This window comes from Emydura macquarii, unplaced genomic scaffold, assembly GCF_026122565.2.
Source record: "Emydura macquarii macquarii isolate MOO-44397 ecotype Brisbane River unplaced genomic scaffold, CSIRO-AGI_Emac_v2 contig_3042, whole genome shotgun sequence".
Taxonomy (NCBI): Eukaryota; Metazoa; Chordata; order Testudines; family Chelidae; genus Emydura; species Emydura macquarii.
Window position 1 is genome coordinate 314,144 of NW_027133179.1, and position 16,611 is coordinate 330,754.

Genomic DNA, 16,611 nt, shown 5'->3' on the forward strand with positions numbered 1-16,611 from the left:
CCACGTCCCACTTGCCCAGGGCATGTGCCCGCAGCCCCCTTCTCCTTTCTGCCTCATCACCACGAACCAGCCGAGGTGGCAGACGGCTGGAGTCTGTTCCCTGGCTAACTGGGTGGCCTCGGGCAGGTCTCTTCCCTTTCCCATGCCGCTGTGGCCAGTGACACCATGTGGGCATTGTCGGGCTTCCATGGGCATGAAGCACGGGGGACTCCTGCCCGCGCCCGCCGCGCTGTGGAGGCTCCCGTGGGAAGTGGGCAGGGTCCCATGCTGGCTGCGGGGAGCAGTTGCTGCCCTGCGCTGTTCAGGAAGGCGCCGGGGGGAAATGGATGGGCCAGGCTAGTGGGCTCTGTTGCATAGCCAGCGGGGATCGATTTCCCTTTCCTTCCCTCTTGGCTCAATACTAAGCTCCTGGCTATGTCTGTGTAGGTGCCCAGCTATGCTCTAGATCAGGGGTGTCAAATTCGCTGATAGCTCCCTGGGTGTGAAATGACGGGCGTCTGTCTCTCCCCAGCTGTATAGATTCGTGGTTTGAAGTGAACAGATCTTGCCCGGAGCATCCTTCGGATTGACCCGCCAGGCATGCCTGCTGACTTCTCTCTAAGGTAAGGGTCTTTCTAACGCAGGATTCCCCCCCCCCCCCTTGCCTCCATGTGTGGAGCCCAGGGGACCTGTGCAGGGATTCGTAGCACCTGGATTTCTGCTCTGTGGTGCTGCTCAGTGACATGGCTTTGGAGCACTGTAGGTGCTAGAGGTTTTTCACCTTAGTGGTGTCAAGTCTGGATGTGCCGGAGGGTCTCTAGGAGGTCCTGGAGATGGTTAGTGGAAAGAAAATTGCCTTTCTTCCAAGTATGTCTTAGTCGCTGGAGTTGAATAGTGACCAACCCCCAAAGCAAGTATTAACGAGTTTCAGGATCTCCCCTTCCTGGGGTCAGGTGGAGAGCCTTGTTAAATCTCTCCCCTGGGGAGTGAAGTTGATCTCTGGTTGCTCTGCTCCAGCTGATCAGGGGCAGTGGCAGAGAGCTGAGGTCAAAGTGCTGGGTTGATTTGATTTGAAATAACCTGGACCTAGGATGAAAAGAAAATTGGGATCATTTGTTTTTATCAATGTTAAAAAGCCTGGAGAGGGGTGGGAGCTGTAAATGTGCCCACACTGCATGGACGTTGGAATGCACCAGGAGCGGTGTGTCTGTGTCAGTGCATTCCCCCTTGGAGAGGCGAGGCGAGGCTGCTGTGGTGACTTTGGGTTGTTTCTCTCTACAGGGCACCTTGCTATACCTGCCATTCATCCTCTCCCCATCCCACCCGCTCCAGCCAGAGTCTCGGGCTGACTCTCCAGTTCCTCACAAACCAGAAACTTGAATCCACTTGGATGCCACCGATTTTTTAATTTAAAGGAAAATAAATACAGGAGAGCCTGTCCTTAACAGCAGAGCTGCCTGCTCTCCATATCTTCACCCCCACAGCCACTGACGCTGGGAGAGAAGAACTTACCCAGTGAGGGAGAGGAAGCAGAAGCAGCCGAATCGCGACCCTGAAATGAAAGTCCGTCATGATGTTTGGCTCGGGGGTGTTTTCTTCCAGCCGCGAAAGGAAAGCTGACCCGGGACAAAGCTGTCACGGGCCTACTGGCCAAACGGAGCACGCGTTACTTATTCCTGTTGAAACCCAGATGAATCCCTGTATCCCAAGCGAGCGCCTCTGCGCTGGGCCGGGCCTAGCACCGCGAGCCCTGCTCGCTTTTGCACTGACTATGGATTTTTTTTTTCCCCTTTGAGGACACCAAACTGTAATCAAAATGACGCCCAGCAATGGGGGCAGCTGCTGTTCACCTGCAGGAGGCGTCATGGGTCTGTCTTTAAAGTGTTTACAAAAAAAAAAAAAAAGAACCAAACAGTTCAGTGTCGACTGGTGTGTTTGCCTGGTGATGTTTACAGACTGACTGCTCTCGGACTTGGCTGTCACCGCTCAGTGACCGAAACAGCCAGACGCCACCCAAAAAGCTTTCGTCCCCTCACCCCACCGCCTTCCACTCAGCCCCGTGGCCAAGAAAAGGTTTCCCTATTTCTTTCAATCCCTCTCCACGGAGCCCTCCCTGCCTTTGTGCGGGAGTGTAGAAGGCGGTGAAGGTTTCATCACGGTCTAAAGATCCTAAAGTCACAAGCGTCCTGCAGAGACGCCGGATCCTTTTTATCAGACCCATGTGGATTTTTTTTTTCCCAGACAGAAAAAGGAAAGGGGTGATTTTATTAAAGCCCACCCCACCCTCCCCCTAGCTGTCGAACACGGGAGGAGCATTTTAGCCATGGCAAAGTCCCTCGGCGGTGGATTAGTGCCCCGCTGGAAAGGTTTCTGTATTTATATATTAAAAAAAAAAAAAAAAAAAAAAAATTAAAAATAAAAAAAAACCTGTTCAGAGCTTGGGGGGGTGGGGGGGAGGGAAGCTTTCTTCATTAGTCCAGGTGTTTTGATATGGTATTAAAATAATGTTCAGTAACATCGGCGCTGTTTTATTTCGATGGTGAAGCAGTGCAGCAAGGGACCTGGACGCTGCCAGGGCCCCGGCGCCGGGTGACTGGGTCTGGAGGGGCGGGATGCCCTTCGCGTGCTGCCGCTAACTGATGGGGGTTGCTGGGTAGCTGGGGGAGAGGCGAGGGGGCTGTCCTTGTTCGGGCATTGGATTGGACAGTGCTGGCGTGGGGGTGGGACTAAGGCTGCTCATAGACTCATAGGCCAGAAGGGACCGTCATGATCGTCGCAGCTGACCTGTACATTGCAGGCCACAGACCCTTGCACGCCCACTGCTGTGGCAGACCCCAAGCCCCTGCTGAGTCACGCACATCCTCAAATCTTCATTCAAAGGCCTCACTCAAGTGACAGTGAATCCACCACGTACTGTAATGCAAACCAGCAAGTGACCCAAGCCCCAGGCTGCAGAGGAAGGTGAAACCTCCCCCCTCCCCCCCCAGGGTCTCTGCCAGTCTGACCTGGGGGAAAACTCCTTCCTGACCCCAGTTATGGCAACCAGTTAGCCTCTGAGCATGTCAGCGAGACCCACCCGCCAGCCACCTGGGCAAGATTCTCTGTAGTAACTCAAAGCCCCCACAGCTCACTGGGGTTATTTGCTACCAGCAGTCGCAGCTTGCCTACAACGGCATGTGGCCCATCTCATCACACCATCTCCTCCATAAACTTAGCAAGCTCAGTCTTGAACCAAGCTAGGGTTTTTTGCCCCCCTTCGGAGGAACTTCGCTTCTTTGATCATTAGAATCCTTCATCTAATTTCAAGCCTAAACTTTTTGATAGCCCATTTATAACCATTGGTTCTTGTGCCAACATTGGGGCTGAACTTAAATAATTCTTCTCCCTCCTCAGTATTTATCCCTCTGATGTATTTACAGAGAGCAGTCGTATCACCCTTCTGCCTCCTTTTGGTTAGGCTAAACAAGCCAAGCTCTTTGAGTCTCCTCCTTTGAGTTTTCCATTCCACGGCTCGTCCTAGTAGCCCTTCTCTGCACCTGTTCCAGTTTGAATTCATCTTTCTTAAACATGGGGGACCAGAACTGCACACAGTATTGCAGATGAGGTATCACCAGCGCCTTGTGTAACGGAATTAATTTTTCCCTATCTCTACTGGAAATACCTCGCTTCATGCTTTCTAGGATTCCATTACCTTTTTCACAGTCGCATCGCATTGGTGGCTCATCGTCATCCTGTGATCAACCAACCTACCCAGGTCTTTCTCCTCCCCTGTTGCTTCCACCTGACATATTCCCAGTTTATAGCAAAAATTCTTGTTGGTAGTCCCTACTGCATTTCATCCCATTTCTATTACTCCAGTCTTCAAGGTCCTCCAGATCTTCTTGTGTGATACCCTGACCCTCCTCACTCTTGGCCATGCCTTTCAACTTCTGCCTCATCCACAAATTTGATTAGCACCCTCCCACTTTTTGTGCCAACATCAATAATAAAAATGCTAAAGAAGAGTAGGGTGAAGACCGATCCCTGAGGAGCACCACTAGCCACCTCCCTGCAATCTGCCACTTCACCTTTCAGTGTGACCCGTTGTAGTCTCCTCTTTAACCAGTTCTTTAGCCTGCATTTCGATTCCCATATTCATCCCCATCTTCTCCCATTTAATAATTTCCCACTTCTCTCTTTCAAAATGTGTTCTAAGATCTTACATATAATTAAGGTCAAACTAATGGGCCTATAGTTTCCCAGATCACTTTGTTTCCCTTTAACTATGGGTGTATTAGCAATTCCTGGCATAGGGCAGGACCCCTCAGTTTCCAGTTCCATTAAAATCCTTGCTCATGGCTTGCAAATTCAGCTGCCGGTTCCCTTAATATTCTTGGCTGGAGATCAGCCGGGACCCAATTAAACTGTTTGACTTTGGCTTCCACTTCAGATGTGGTACTTTCTACGTCCGTATCCTTGTTCCTAATTAGCCACTCTGCCACTGGCTGCAAGTCCTCATTATCCTTATTAAAAACTGAGGCAAAGGATTGGTGTCAGGTAAGGCCTAAATTATCTTTAATCACCCCATCCTCAGTGCTTAGCTGTCTCACGTCTTTCCTCGTTTTCTTTTTATGTGGCTACAGATCCTTTTACTACGGCTTTTAATTTCCTTTGCAAACTCCAGCTCTGCTGGGCTTGGGGCAGCTCTCACTTTCCCCCTGCACTTTCTGACCTCCAAGGAGTAGCTTTCCGTGCTGATCTTCCCCTTCCCTGGGGGCGGCTGGCCTCTTTGAAGTGAGGTTTGCCCGGCTTAGCAGCTAGGGGGGGAGCAGAGGCTCCTCCGTGGTTCCCAACAGGTGCACACAGGTGGGCGGCACGGCCAGCTGTCCTGGCTCCTGCTCCGTGTGACCCCTCCAAGGCAGTGCGATGTTAAAACCCCCAGCTGTCAAGATTCAATAGGCCCTTGATGCTGGGCAGCACCAGCACAGTACTATGGGGGGGAAAGAAAGAGGAGATTCCTGGCTGCTAGAGAAGATCAATGGGGCAGTACCAGGGTGATAGGCCCTTCCCTTGCAGCTGCTTGCCCGGCAATCCACTGTGCCCTGACACCAGCAGGAGTGCAAAGGGCGAGTCATTATTTTTATAGCAGTTGTGCCTAGAAGCGGCTGTTGGGTGGGGCACTGCTGGGCTGCATACCAGATAAACATCAGGCCATGCCCTGGATCTGGCCCTCATCCTGGCAGCGGCCCAGCTGTGGGCCCCACCCACTTCCTCCAGGGGGGGCAAGCAATTACAGAAAGGCCTGTAGTGCTGATCAGCCAGCCCCACGCTGTGCTGGGCTCAGTGCCCTGTGGGCGTGCAGAGCTCAAGGAGTGATTGGAGCGTTGGCAGCGTTCTCACAGCCAGGCGGGGGGGAGCCAGAGTCTAACATGAGTTGATCTCACCACCTCTTTTTTAATGGCACCTTGGCACATCTCTGCTGGCAGCTCCCCTCCCCTGTGCAGGGGGCGGGGGCAGCAGCCTGAGCTGAGGGATCCTCTCCTTCCCTCTGCCCCCGTGCTGCCCGCTGTGGGGCAAGAGCTGCTCATCCTGGGCACCAACCAGAATCCACAGTACCCGGCCCGCGTGCTCCCAGTCTGGGTGCCCACTCGAGAGCAGAGGCCAGCTGTGCAGGTGAGTGAAGATCCTGCTGTGTGATGCTGGCACCGTAGATCCAGTTTGTGCTGCTCCATGCCAGAACCAGCTGCACTCGAGTGCCAGCTGGGCTTGCAGCCCCTGCCTGTGGCGAGGCCAACCTGCGTGTGAAGTCCCACGGGGCTGGAGCAAGCCAAGCCCTGCCCCGTGGCTGGCCGTCTGCAGCCTCAGAGGTCCAGGCACCCCTCTGGTCTTGGGGAGGCATTGGGATGCTAGGGGCTCCCAGTCGGGTGCCGGGAGGGACCACAAGGATTGAGGGTTCTGGGGCAGGCTGGCCCTTCGTTATGCCAGGGTCTCTGCACAGCTGCGGGCCGCTAATCACAGCTACAGTTCCGGCAGCGGGCGTCTGCCCTGCAGGGGGGGCTCCAGCTTCTCCCGGGGGGCCCCACCCACCTCAGAGCACAGGCTCCACCAGGCTCTGCTCTGCTGCCCCGAGCTCAGGGACCCCCCTGCTCTGGGGCCGGACCTTAGCCTCCCAAGCCTCGGGGAGCAGGGCAAGTGGTGCGGGGGGAGATCTGGTGGCGCCTGCAGGCCCTGCCCAGCCCAGCCAGCGAGCGCAAAGGGCGGGGGTGCCCTCTCTCTGCGGGGCAGGGCTGGGGCTGGGGCTGGAGGGACGGGTGCAGAAGGGTGCACCCATGGGAGGCGGAGGGGGCACGCGTAGCTGTTTAGACGGAAGGATGGGCTCCCAGCCAGCCCAGCTCCTTTGAAGCCCCTCAACACCTGGCCCCAGGGAGGTGCCAGCTGGCAGGGGTGCCCCACTCCACCCCTGCAGGGAGCAGCTCCCTCTGCCCTCGTGCAGCACGACTGGGGGGGTCCTTCTGGGGCAGGATGCCCGCTGGGGGTACAGAGAGCCAGGAGCTTGCTGGCAGGAGAGGGCATCAGCGGGTGCTGGGGGGCTGTGTGAGAGAGTTGATTCTTCCTCCAGTGACCCCCCTGGGCCTTGCTGTGTCAGGGGCTCAGGCCATGGGGCTGACCTGGTCTCTCTCTGGCCCCCTTGGTGAGCTGGGGCCAGTTCATCCAGCCCCATCCCGCCAGACACACCTGCACTGGGCCAGGAGCATAACCCTTTTGTACCTGCGGGGCAGCCATGCAATGCACAGAGGGAAACTGAGGCAGGCAGCGGCTTCACAGCTGTATTGCAAACAATTCTCATGTTCGTGCCAAGCCACAGGCTGAATTTGGGACTTGCCCCGGGTGCAGCGCAGAGCCCTGGGGCCATGGCTGGAGAGAGGGGAGCCAATCCCCATGCCCAGTATGCCCCACGCCCAGCGCTTGCCTGGACCCTCTCTGGGGTGGGCAGGGAGCCTGGCTCCCAGCTGGGGCAGGGTGGATGTGTTGCGGCTCAGTGGTTGCCATGCTGGGCCAGGCTCTCAGTGGCTCCAGCCTGGGCTCCTGGTACTGTCTGTGGCCCTTGGCGCAGCACAGCTGTGGCAGGGGCTGCCAGCTGGGCTCTGGGGAGGGCAGGGTGGGCCCAGGGCTGGGATAGGTATGGAGCAGCGGGGGGAAGGGGCCCCAGGGCTGGGATAGGCATGGGGCAGTGGCAGAGCTGGGGAGACCCCAGGGCACAGATGCGCTGTGAGGGGCCGGGCGTGGGGCACCCCTCACAGTACCTTCCCTGGGTTCATGAGGTTCTTGGGGTCCAGCGTGGCCTTGATCTGCCGCATGATGGCCACGCCCAGCGCCCCGACCTCCTCCTCCAGCAGATGGCGCTTGCCGAGCCCCACGCCATGCTCACCTGTGCAGGTGCCGGCCAGGGCCAGGGCCCGTCTGGTGGGGGGAGGAGATGCTTTAGTAGGAGGGCAGCTGTGGGGAGCACAGCTGGGGTGGGGGGGGCAGGCAGCACAGAGACCGCGGAGCAGCTGCCCCTGGGAGTAGGCAGCGCGTGGCTGTGGGCTGCTGAAGGCATCGTGTAGCTGCACTGCCAGAAGCTCAGCAGGGGGAGGGGAGCCAAAGAGCAGCCTGTGGCCCCGGGCTTGGTGCCCCCCATGCATGGCCCCCCCTCCTCTGGGACAGCAGATGACCCCCCCCAGCCCCACCTGGCTGCACGGCAGGGCCATGTGAGGGACGAGCGCCTGCCTGCCCTCCATGTGCCAGGCCTGTCTGCCCCCACCATGGGGCGGGGGGCACAGCTATGTGGGGGACCTCTTGTGGTCACTTCTGCCACCCTGGCCCCCAGTTCTCGGCCCCACCTGCTCCCTGATCTGCTCCCCTCCGCCAGCCACTGTACCTCCAGGTCTGTGCCTTTCTTCCTGACCCCGTCCTCAAGTCTGGGCCCTGAAGGCAAATCAAGTCGGGCCCCTTTTCCTCCGCTCCCCCCCAGGATCCCATCAGTTGCCTCTGCCTTTCACCAAAGCCAGGCGGGGCTGGGCAGGGCAAGGGCCACAGAGTTGGGCAGGGCTGGACAGACAGAACTGGGCAGGGCCAGGCAGAGCTGGGCTGGGCAGAGCCAGGCAGGCACAGCTGGGCAGGGCCATGCAGACAGAGCTGGGCAGAGCAGGACCGGGAAGACAGGGCACAGCAGGGCTATGCAGAGCTGGGCTGGGCAGGGCCGGACAGACAGAGCTGGGCAGAGCTGGGCTGGGCCAAGCAGACAGGGCAGAGCAGGGCAGTGCAGGCCATGCAGAGCTGGGCTGGGCAGGGCCATGCAGGCAGAGTGGGCCGGGCAGAGCAGGGCCATGCAGAGCTGGGCAGACAGAGCTGGGCTGGGCAGGGCAGAGCTGGACTGACAGAGCAGAGCACAGCCGGGCGGGCAGAGCTGGGCAGAGCAGAGCAGGGCCAGGCAGAGCAGGGCCGGGAAGAGCTGGGCTGGGCAGAGCAGGGCCGGGCAGAGCAGAGCTGGACAGGGCAGGGCAAGGCAGAACTGGGCAGACAGAGCAGGGCTGGGCAGGCCATAGCTGGACAGACAGGGCAGGGCAGAGCCGGGCAGAGCTGAGCCGGGCGGGCAGAGCTGGGCAGAGCAGAGCAGAGCAGGGCCAGGCAGAGCAGGGCCGGGCAGAGCTGGACAGACAGGGCAGAGCAGGGCCGGGCAGAGCTGGGCTAGGCTTCCCACCTGGCCAACCGGGTTGCAAACTCCTTGATGCGTTGGCTCTCGGCCGGGTCAGCCGGGTCGTGCACCAGGATGCAGTGGAAGTTCCCATCGCCCACGTGGCCGACCATGGGGCCTGTGGGGACACAGCCAAGCTGCTCACACGGGGCACCTCTCCCAGCCCCCATTGCCAGGCTCCGTCCCACCTTCCCTCCACCGAGGCCCCTCGCCCTGGAGTCAAGTCGCCCACTGCCGAAGTGCAGCCCTCTCCGAGTGGGAGGCCCGCTGAGATCTATGTGTGTGGGGGGGGAGGGGGGAGGGGAGGATGGTGGTGGTGTAGCTTGGCAGGGATACCCCCAAACTGGGATCTGGCCCAGCACGAGGGGCCGCACGTCCCAATCCCTCAGAAAGCCGGCACCTCCAGCAGCGTAGCGCCCCTGGCACGCAGCCCGTGGGTCCCTGCCATCACCGGCACTGGGGTGCGAACAGCACAGGAGTGTCCCTTCCAGACCCGCACGGCCCAGGGAGCACGGTCCCTGATGGGGGAGCCATGGCAAGCACAGGGTTCGTTAGCTGGCGGCTGGTGGCCCATGGGCTAGAGCCTGGAGTCCTTCTGCGGACGTGGGGCTATGTCCCACTGGGTCACAAGCCAGGGCCGAGCTGATCCCACATCGGGGCAGACCCACGGATGCCCCTGGCAGGGCTGGCTTGGCCGGGGGCTGCGGGGTGGGGTCGAGGGGCCCGACAGCACTGGGGGGGGGGGCAGGGTGGCTGCGTGTGTGAAGCGTGTCTGATGCGTGTGAACCCGCTCTGCTCTCCGCTGGGGCGGGCATGGTCATGGTTTGCCCCAAACAGGTGGGCACTTAGGGGCCACGTTATTTATTTCCAACCCCTGGGATGCCGGGCACTGGGGGGGGGGGCAGGGTCTGTGCCCCTCCCACCGTCTGCAGCCCCAATGGCAGTCAGCAGGGGGAGGGAGCGGCACCAGCCCCGTCGTGTTGCCTCCTCCTCCGGCCTCACCCGGCCCTGGGATGCCACCCCCTTGGCAAGGTGACCCCCAGCAATGCAGGCCGGGCCCCCAGATGTGGGGGGAGACCTACCTGTGAGCCCTGACTCCTGCAGATCTCGGTGGGTCTCTCCCACGATGTGGGGCAGCCGGGAGATGGGGACGCAGACATCCGTGGAGTAGCCCTGGGGGACACGGCAGAGGTTCGCTGATCCCCTCCCACCCCCACAGGAGGGACAGGACACCACGCGGGGGGTGCACCCTGGCCTCCCCTGGGATCCCCCTGGGTTGGCTCGGGGAAACCCTTGCTAAGCCCTCCCAGGCGTGGGCTCGGGACGCACTGTTCAGAGGGGTCCCCTCAAGATCTGGTGACCCTCTGCCCCCAAACACTGCCCCATACCACTCCCCAGGCAGCCCCCTGCCTTGCTCTTCCAAGTCCCTTTCCCCAGCACCCACTACCCTCCCCACAGATGCCTCTGGCCCCCCTACCCTCTCTGCAGACACTCCCCCACCCATGGTGCCCCCTTCCCCTTCATCCTTCCTGGCACCCTCTTCCCCTCCCGCCCGGTGCCTCCCCGCCCTCCGACGCTAGCCCACCTGGCTCCCAGGGCGCAGGGCCAAGGCCGCGTACCAGGCGTTGTGCCGAGCGGCCCACAGCTTGTTCCTCGCCTCCGGCTCTCGGGCCCAGGCGAAGTCCGAGCCGCCGTTCAGCTGTACGATCTCCTCTGCAGCAGGAGAGATCCCCCAGTCCCACAGTCAGCCCCCTGCTGGGCCAGCGAAGGGGGAGGAGGGGAGGTCTGGCTTCCCCCCATTGCTGGGGACCGAGGCCGGGGGGTCAGTGGGATGGGAGATGAGAGACCCCCCCTGGCATGAGCGATGGGCTCTGCCCCTGCAGAAAAGGGGTCTGTGCCTGCAGGGAAGGGGCAGCACCATCTCGCCTCAGCCTCCCGCCTGGCACCTAGCCGAGTACACCCCGGTGCCACTGGCACCCCCTGCCCCAGGGCTGCTGGCTCCCCCAGGCCAGGAGAGCCTGCCAGGTTCCCAGCCCACGCCACAGCTGGGGTGGGCGTACCTGTCTGCTGGACCTGCTCCTGCACAGTGCTGGGGGAGCCGTGGAACTCCAGGAAGAGCGTGGGGGCCACGGCGTAGGTCAGGCCGCTGAACCGGTTACAGGCGTCCATCATGACGTCGTCCAGGAACTCTGGGGAAGTGGAGGGGGCAGGGGGTCAGAGCCCTGGGGGACTCTTTCTCCCGCTTGCCAGAGCTCTCTGGGTTGGAGCACTCACCGATCCGGGCGATGGGCACACCAGCCTGCAGCACCTGCACTGTGCAGCCCACCGCCGCCTGCACGCTGGGGAAGGCGCACACGGCTGCCACGGTGGCCTCGGGGCTGGCGTGGAGCCGCAGCGTGGCCTGGGTGATGAGTCCCAGCGTGCCCTCAGAGCCCACGAACAGCCCTGTCAGGTTGTAGCCTGCGGCGCTTTTCCTGCAGCGGTGGCAAGATGGGGCCGGGATGAGTGCCGGGGGCAGGACACAGCCCCCCCGGCGCCCGCCGAGTCGCAGCCCCCGCTACCTGAAGTGGCGGCCAGGGCCGGCCGTGTGCAGCACCCGGCCGTCGGCCAGCACCACCTGCAGGTTGAGCACGTTGTGGCGCATGGTGCCATACCGCACGGCGTTGGTCCCGGAGGCGCTGGTGGCCGCCATGCCGCACAGGGAGGCGTCGGCCCCGGGGTCTGGGGAGGGAAAGGGCCCGGCCCGGCAGTCAGTGGCACTGGTGGCTAATGGCCACAGATCAGCTCAGCCCCGGCACCCAGGGAACCATCCCCCGCGCTGCAGGGCAGAGCTGGGCCCAAGACAGGGATGGGGCCCTAGTCCCCAAGTTGCTGCACCCAGCCCAGCGGCTCTCATTGCCCTGGCATGTGGGTCATGACCACAGGGCCACGGAGGGAGTGGCCAGGTCAACACTCAGGCCCCTACACCCCCAGGGGTGCAGCACAGACTGTGCCCACGCTGCTCCGCCCTGGCACCCGGGCCACCCCGCATCGCCCAGTCCTGCGCACTGAGTCAGTCACAGGGGCAGCTGCAGCTTCCATGGCATGGCCACTGCAGTGGGCCCCAGACGCTCCGCTCCCAGCAGCCAGCCCCGCTGCCCTGGGCTGGATCGGGACAGGGCACCTGGGATCACACTCACCAGCCCTTTAACCACCCACCGCCCCGCTACGGTGCCTGGCATGCCTGCTGCTCGCCCGCCTGTGCCAGCTTCCCGCTCTGACACCACTGAGCCCAGCAGCAGGCGTGGGCACTGGCCATGTGCCGGGAACAGGGCTGGGCCCCCTTGTACCCTCTCCAAGGAGGGAGCCCCTCGCCCTGCGGCCGGTGCCGTACCGACAGGGAACCAGAGGCCGCTGTCCCGCAAGTAGGCGTTGAGTGCTTTGCGGGTCACCCCCGGCTCCACAGCCACGGTGAAGTCCTCAGTGCTGAGCGCTGTGATGCGGTCCATTCGGGTCAGGTTAAAGCACACGCCGCCCTGGCACAGAGACGGGACCAGGCGTCAGAGCCGGCCCCACAGCACCCCCTGGAAGAGGTTGGAGACCCGGGGGGGTGCCACATGAACACACAGGCGCGAGGGGCAGAGTTGTGGCACCGCCAGGCTGGGGTTCCCCTGCTCTGCACCCCAGAGTGTCCTGCCGGGGGCAATGGGGCAGCAGGCAGGGACTGGGCCGGCTGGTTCTCGCCGAGAGGGGCAAACGCCTTGTGCCAGCCCCGCCTGTGGGAGGGCCAGCGCACAGGTGGGCGAGGGTCTAGGCTGGCACTGCCGGAGGGTGCGGGGCAGAGCGGCGGTTTCGCTGCAGCCACGCTGGGTTACGCCAGCTGGAGAGGTGGGGAAAAGGCCACGGGGATCGGCCCCACTGGTGTGTAGCTGCCGGGGCCAGGATCCGTCGCACCCTATGGGGCACTATGGGGTAGGCAATGCTCCAGTGGCGCTACCAGCACCCAGGGGCAGTGACCGGCCCAAGGACACCGGGGGAGCCAGCGCCGGAGCTGGTGGGAGAATGCCGGAGCCCCGGCTCCTAAACACCTGCCAGGAAAGGCGAGCTCTGATGCACGACGCCTCCCCCCCGCTCCGTACCTTCACAGCAGCGACGCCACCTTCCAGGCCCGTGCCGGTGCTGTAGGGGATGATAGGCACGCGGTGGCTGTAGCAGATCCCCGCCAGCTTGCTGACCTGCTCCACGTCCTGGGGCCAGACCACGGCATCTGGCGGGCTGCAGCTGCAGGCAGGGGAGAGCCCCGTGTAATGCCGGGGGGGCCAGGCTGCCTCTGGGCAGAGTGTGCGCAGCCCCGCCTGGGCCCGGGAAACGCAGCAGGGAGCCAGCACAACGGGCACAGGGTGGCTGGACAAGGCCTGGAGGAGCCAGAGGGGAGAGGGGCCTCACGGGCTGGCCCCAGCTCACTGATCCGGAGGATGGTCTTGGCAGTGAGGCCAGGGGGTCCGCACCAGAGCCCGTCTGAGCCTGCTGGCAGGGCGTGGGGGAGAAACTGGGATTTCCCCAGGGCCGCCTTGGAGGCAACGGCTCAGCGCAGCGACAAGGCACCCGGGAGGGGCTGCACATGCTGTCGCCGTGCGCTGGGATCCAGAGCTCTGGCTGCGGCCCACCCCGGAGCTCGGTACTTCCCAGGGCTATGTCACTGCGCTGCCCTGGAGTGCGCTGGGCGCCGCGCACACGTCACAGCCCTGCGGGGAAGACGGGCACAAGGGGGTCCCGCTGCCCCTCCCAGAGCCAGGTCAGCTCTCAGGGCACGTGGGAGCCAAATCAGCAGAGGATCTTCACAGCCAACCAGGGGCCCAGGTCCGCAATGCAGGGCTCCCACATGGGGGTGGAAAGGGTACACTTTACCAGGGCCCGGAGGCCCTGGGGGGCCCGTCCCAGGCTGCAACCCCCACTACCCCCATTACAGGAGGGGGGCCCATGTTAAAAGTTTGTACTGGGCCCGAAAAAATGATGCTTGGGCCATGCTACAATGGCTGCAAGATTGTGCCTCTTGGGGGGTGTGCTGGGAGCCCCCCCCACGGTACCTGTGCATGGATTCATCCCTCCCATGCTGTTCCCGGACGGCCAGGGCCGTGGACATGTTCGGGGTCCCCACCACGGCTTGCAGGGCCTCCACCAGCTTCCCCGGCAGCTGGGCCTGGAGAGATTCAAAGGGCCGGCATGTTACAAGCACCCGCTGGGACGCTCCCCTTCTCCGGGCAGAGGCGACGGCCGAGCGCCCGGGTGCGAACTCGGAGCGTGCAGACAAACCCCAGACCTGTGCAGAGACATGGGCGCCTGTCTCAGTCCCCCCCGGGGCGGGGCTGGTAGGAAGGGAACAGGACGTGGTGCCGGGATCGTGGCATGGCTGCTCCAGGAAAAGGCCTGATACCCTCCGTGGTGGTCAGCAGAGGCAGAGCTACATGGGAAATTCCCCCCAACGTCTATCTCAGCTATTCCTAAGGGATCTGTCACAGACACATCTGCCACGTGCACCACGGCCCGGGCAGCCTGTGGATGAGGTCCGTGCTGTGTCTTCAGTATCAAAAGGGCCAGAGATTTCCTTTAAAGCTCGTCCCAGTGATGACCATCAGCAAGGATGACTCAGTCCAGGATGCCAGGCCCTGTCATACGCAGGGATCTGGAGAACAGGAGCCAAATGTTCCTAAATCCCAGCACACCCAGCAGCCGGACAGCTGCCCCGGTTGAAAATGTGCCTTCCCAGAGCTCTCCCATCACTACAGATTTGTCTTGGGGTGTGAACCCTCGGCAAGAGTTGGGCTAGCTAAGGGACGCAGTTCAAATGTTTAGCCAAAGTTATCGGCACCGGAGATCTCAGGTTTCACCCAGGCCAGGACTGGAACAGCCCCTCTGCATCTCGGATCAGCCCTTCCTGACCCAAATCAAGGGGCGTGGAAAGGAAATGGAAAGAGTTATTGCAACATTTCCATATGATCAGAGGAGTTTTGGTTGGGTTGCAGCTGGACATGAAACGACTCCTCCATGTGAACCCTGGGCCTGGCCTTCGGGGAGCCGGGGAAACGCCGGACTTCTAGAAACCTCAAGACCCCAAAGGAAGGCTGCAGCAGAATTAGGCCTTGGCTGGCGAGGGGCTTGTTACCAGCTGTCCTGAGGTGCAGATTGTGCTGTGAATTTCACCAGAGACCCTCCTAAGACCCTGGCTTTCGCAGCCAGCTTTGCTGCTTGATTTCTCTCTGTCCCAGCCCTGCAGTACGGTCGGGGCCTTCTTTCTAAATTAGCACAACTTACAGGCAAAGGAAAAGCAGCACAAGATTTGTTCAGGGGGACTCCACTCTGCCAAACGCCTACGGGACAACGGCTCCAGCTGCGGCAGAGCCACAGGAGTTGGAGCCGGAGCTGCTGAGTTTAGTGTTTTTTGTATTTCACCATGGGCCCTGCAAAGCCATTCCTGACCTAGGGACAGAGGTTCTCATTCCTTTCCATGCCAGGGGAACCTGTCCTTCATTTCTCCCCTCCTGGGGGCTTTCTCAGCGGTTTGACATGGCTTCCCTGCTGACCCGGATGGGGTGTGATTGCCTTGGCTTTGCTCCTCCAGAACTCACTAGCTGTTCATTGCTAAAGTCCAAGCCTCTCTGACAAAATTCCCCCTTCGGCCCCAGGTTGGAGATGCCCGCAGTGCCAGGAGGGCAGGGTTGGGCGTGGGCAGGGCACAGCCCAGTGCAGCGAGGGCAGTGTCTCCGGCTTGGTTTGTTTCCTGCAAGTCCCACCGTGGGCCAGATGAGCTCTGGGGCCAGACTGGCCTGGTTGGGTCACGTCCAGCCCAGTGGGCAGCGCCGAACAGCGGCTCTTTGGGGGGCAAGGTGAGGTGGCATCGGGTGGCACCAGGCAGTTAGCGGGCCCCACGGAGACCAGACACCCCAGCCCCTAAGCGTGGCCCTTGTGGGTCAGGCAGGGGGTGTCCTGGGGCGATGGCGGGTGAGCAGACCCAGCGAATGGGGCAGTCAGTGCGCTGCCCTGGAATCGGCTGGGCAGACGTGGGTGCCAGGGCTGGAGATTCCCTGCACAGACAGAGATGGGGGGGCGTTGCCCCCCAAACTGTGTATGTTGATGGTGGGGGGCACGATTTAAAGGTTCACCCCCCCCCCCAGCAGGGAAAGAATAATTGAGGATAGCAGGGGGACGTGACCCCCCACGGGTCATCTCTGGCTCTACAGCGGTTTGCAAACTGGGGCAGTCCCCTAGCCGGGGCACGTGCCAGGCGGCTCGGGCCGGCCAGCCCCTTCCCCTCCCACCCCAGGTAGAGAAGTCAAACTCCGCCTGTGCCCCGCGCAGCCTATGTATGGGGCCGGGGACCTGGCGTCTCCCCGCGCCCAGCCAGGGCTGCGCCCCACCGCTCGCTCGGGGCTCGGCCCGGCCCGGCCCCGGGGGCGCCGGTGGATTGGCGGGGGGCTTTACCTGCGCTGTGCAACACAGCCTCCGCGCAGCCACGGGGGCCCCGACCCCGCGGCACAGCCTCCGCGCAGCCATGGGAGCCCCGATCCCGCGGCACAGCCTCCGCGCAGCCATGGGGGCCCCGATCCCGCGGCCCGAACCGGCTGCTCAGGAGCGAAACCAGCCTCTTCACCGTCCGGGACTCGGGGCAGAGCAGGGCACTACACGGCACGGCACGGTGTGTGTGTGTGGGGGGGGGGCGTTAAGGTGGCGCAGGCTGTTAAGGTGGCGCAGGGCGGCACCGCAGAGCCGGCCCGCCTGGCCCTGGGGTTCCGGCCCGTTCGCTGCAGGCGGCCGCCCGTCTGCTGGGCTGGGCTCGGAGGCCGCCGGTGCCCACCGGAGCTGCGCCGCCCGCGGGCGTTACGGATACAGCCTGGCCCGCGCAGGCGGGAGAGCGTGCAGGGCCTACTACCTCACACTGC

The 16,611-nt window shown here is 62.2% G+C and overlaps 2 protein-coding genes across 8 annotated transcripts in view; one reads left to right on the top strand and one right to left on the bottom strand.

Annotated features, from left to right (window-relative positions):
* ZNRF1 (zinc and ring finger 1) overlaps window positions 1-2,678 on the top strand; it is a 73,387-nt gene extending 70,709 nt beyond the window's left edge. Inside the window, exons 4-5 of the mRNA XM_067530162.1 lie at window positions 512-602; window positions 1,261-2,678. Coding sequence (XP_067386263.1) covers window positions 512-569 — 58 coding nt within the window. The 3' untranslated portion in view covers window positions 570-602; window positions 1,261-2,678. The remainder of the gene's footprint in view (window positions 1-511; window positions 603-1,260) is intronic.
* Window positions 2,679-6,316: 3,638 nt separating this feature from the next.
* On the bottom strand, window positions 6,317-16,605 carry LDHD (lactate dehydrogenase D). 7 transcript variants are annotated; one of them, XM_067530159.1, is made up of 11 exons: window positions 16,154-16,605; window positions 13,762-13,874; window positions 12,814-12,955; window positions 12,069-12,210; window positions 11,257-11,416; window positions 10,970-11,169; window positions 10,756-10,884; window positions 10,315-10,408; window positions 9,778-9,868; window positions 8,702-8,813; window positions 6,317-7,419 (listed from the first exon to the last, which is right to left on the bottom strand). In XM_067530159.1, the coding sequence occupies exons 1-11, from the start codon at window positions 16,262-16,264 to the stop codon at window positions 7,274-7,276; spliced, it is 1,440 nt and encodes a 479-aa protein (XP_067386260.1). In that variant the 5' UTR covers window positions 16,265-16,605; the 3' UTR covers window positions 6,317-7,273. The 7 variants fall into 7 exon arrangements, with proteins under 7 accessions (XP_067386260.1, XP_067386259.1, XP_067386261.1 ...); XM_067530158.1 differs by having other exon boundaries at window positions 10,281-10,408; XM_067530156.1 differs by lacking the exon at window positions 6,317-7,419 and having other exon boundaries at window positions 7,700-8,813; window positions 16,154-16,172; window positions 16,212-16,605.
* Window positions 16,606-16,611: the final 6 nt, after the last annotated feature.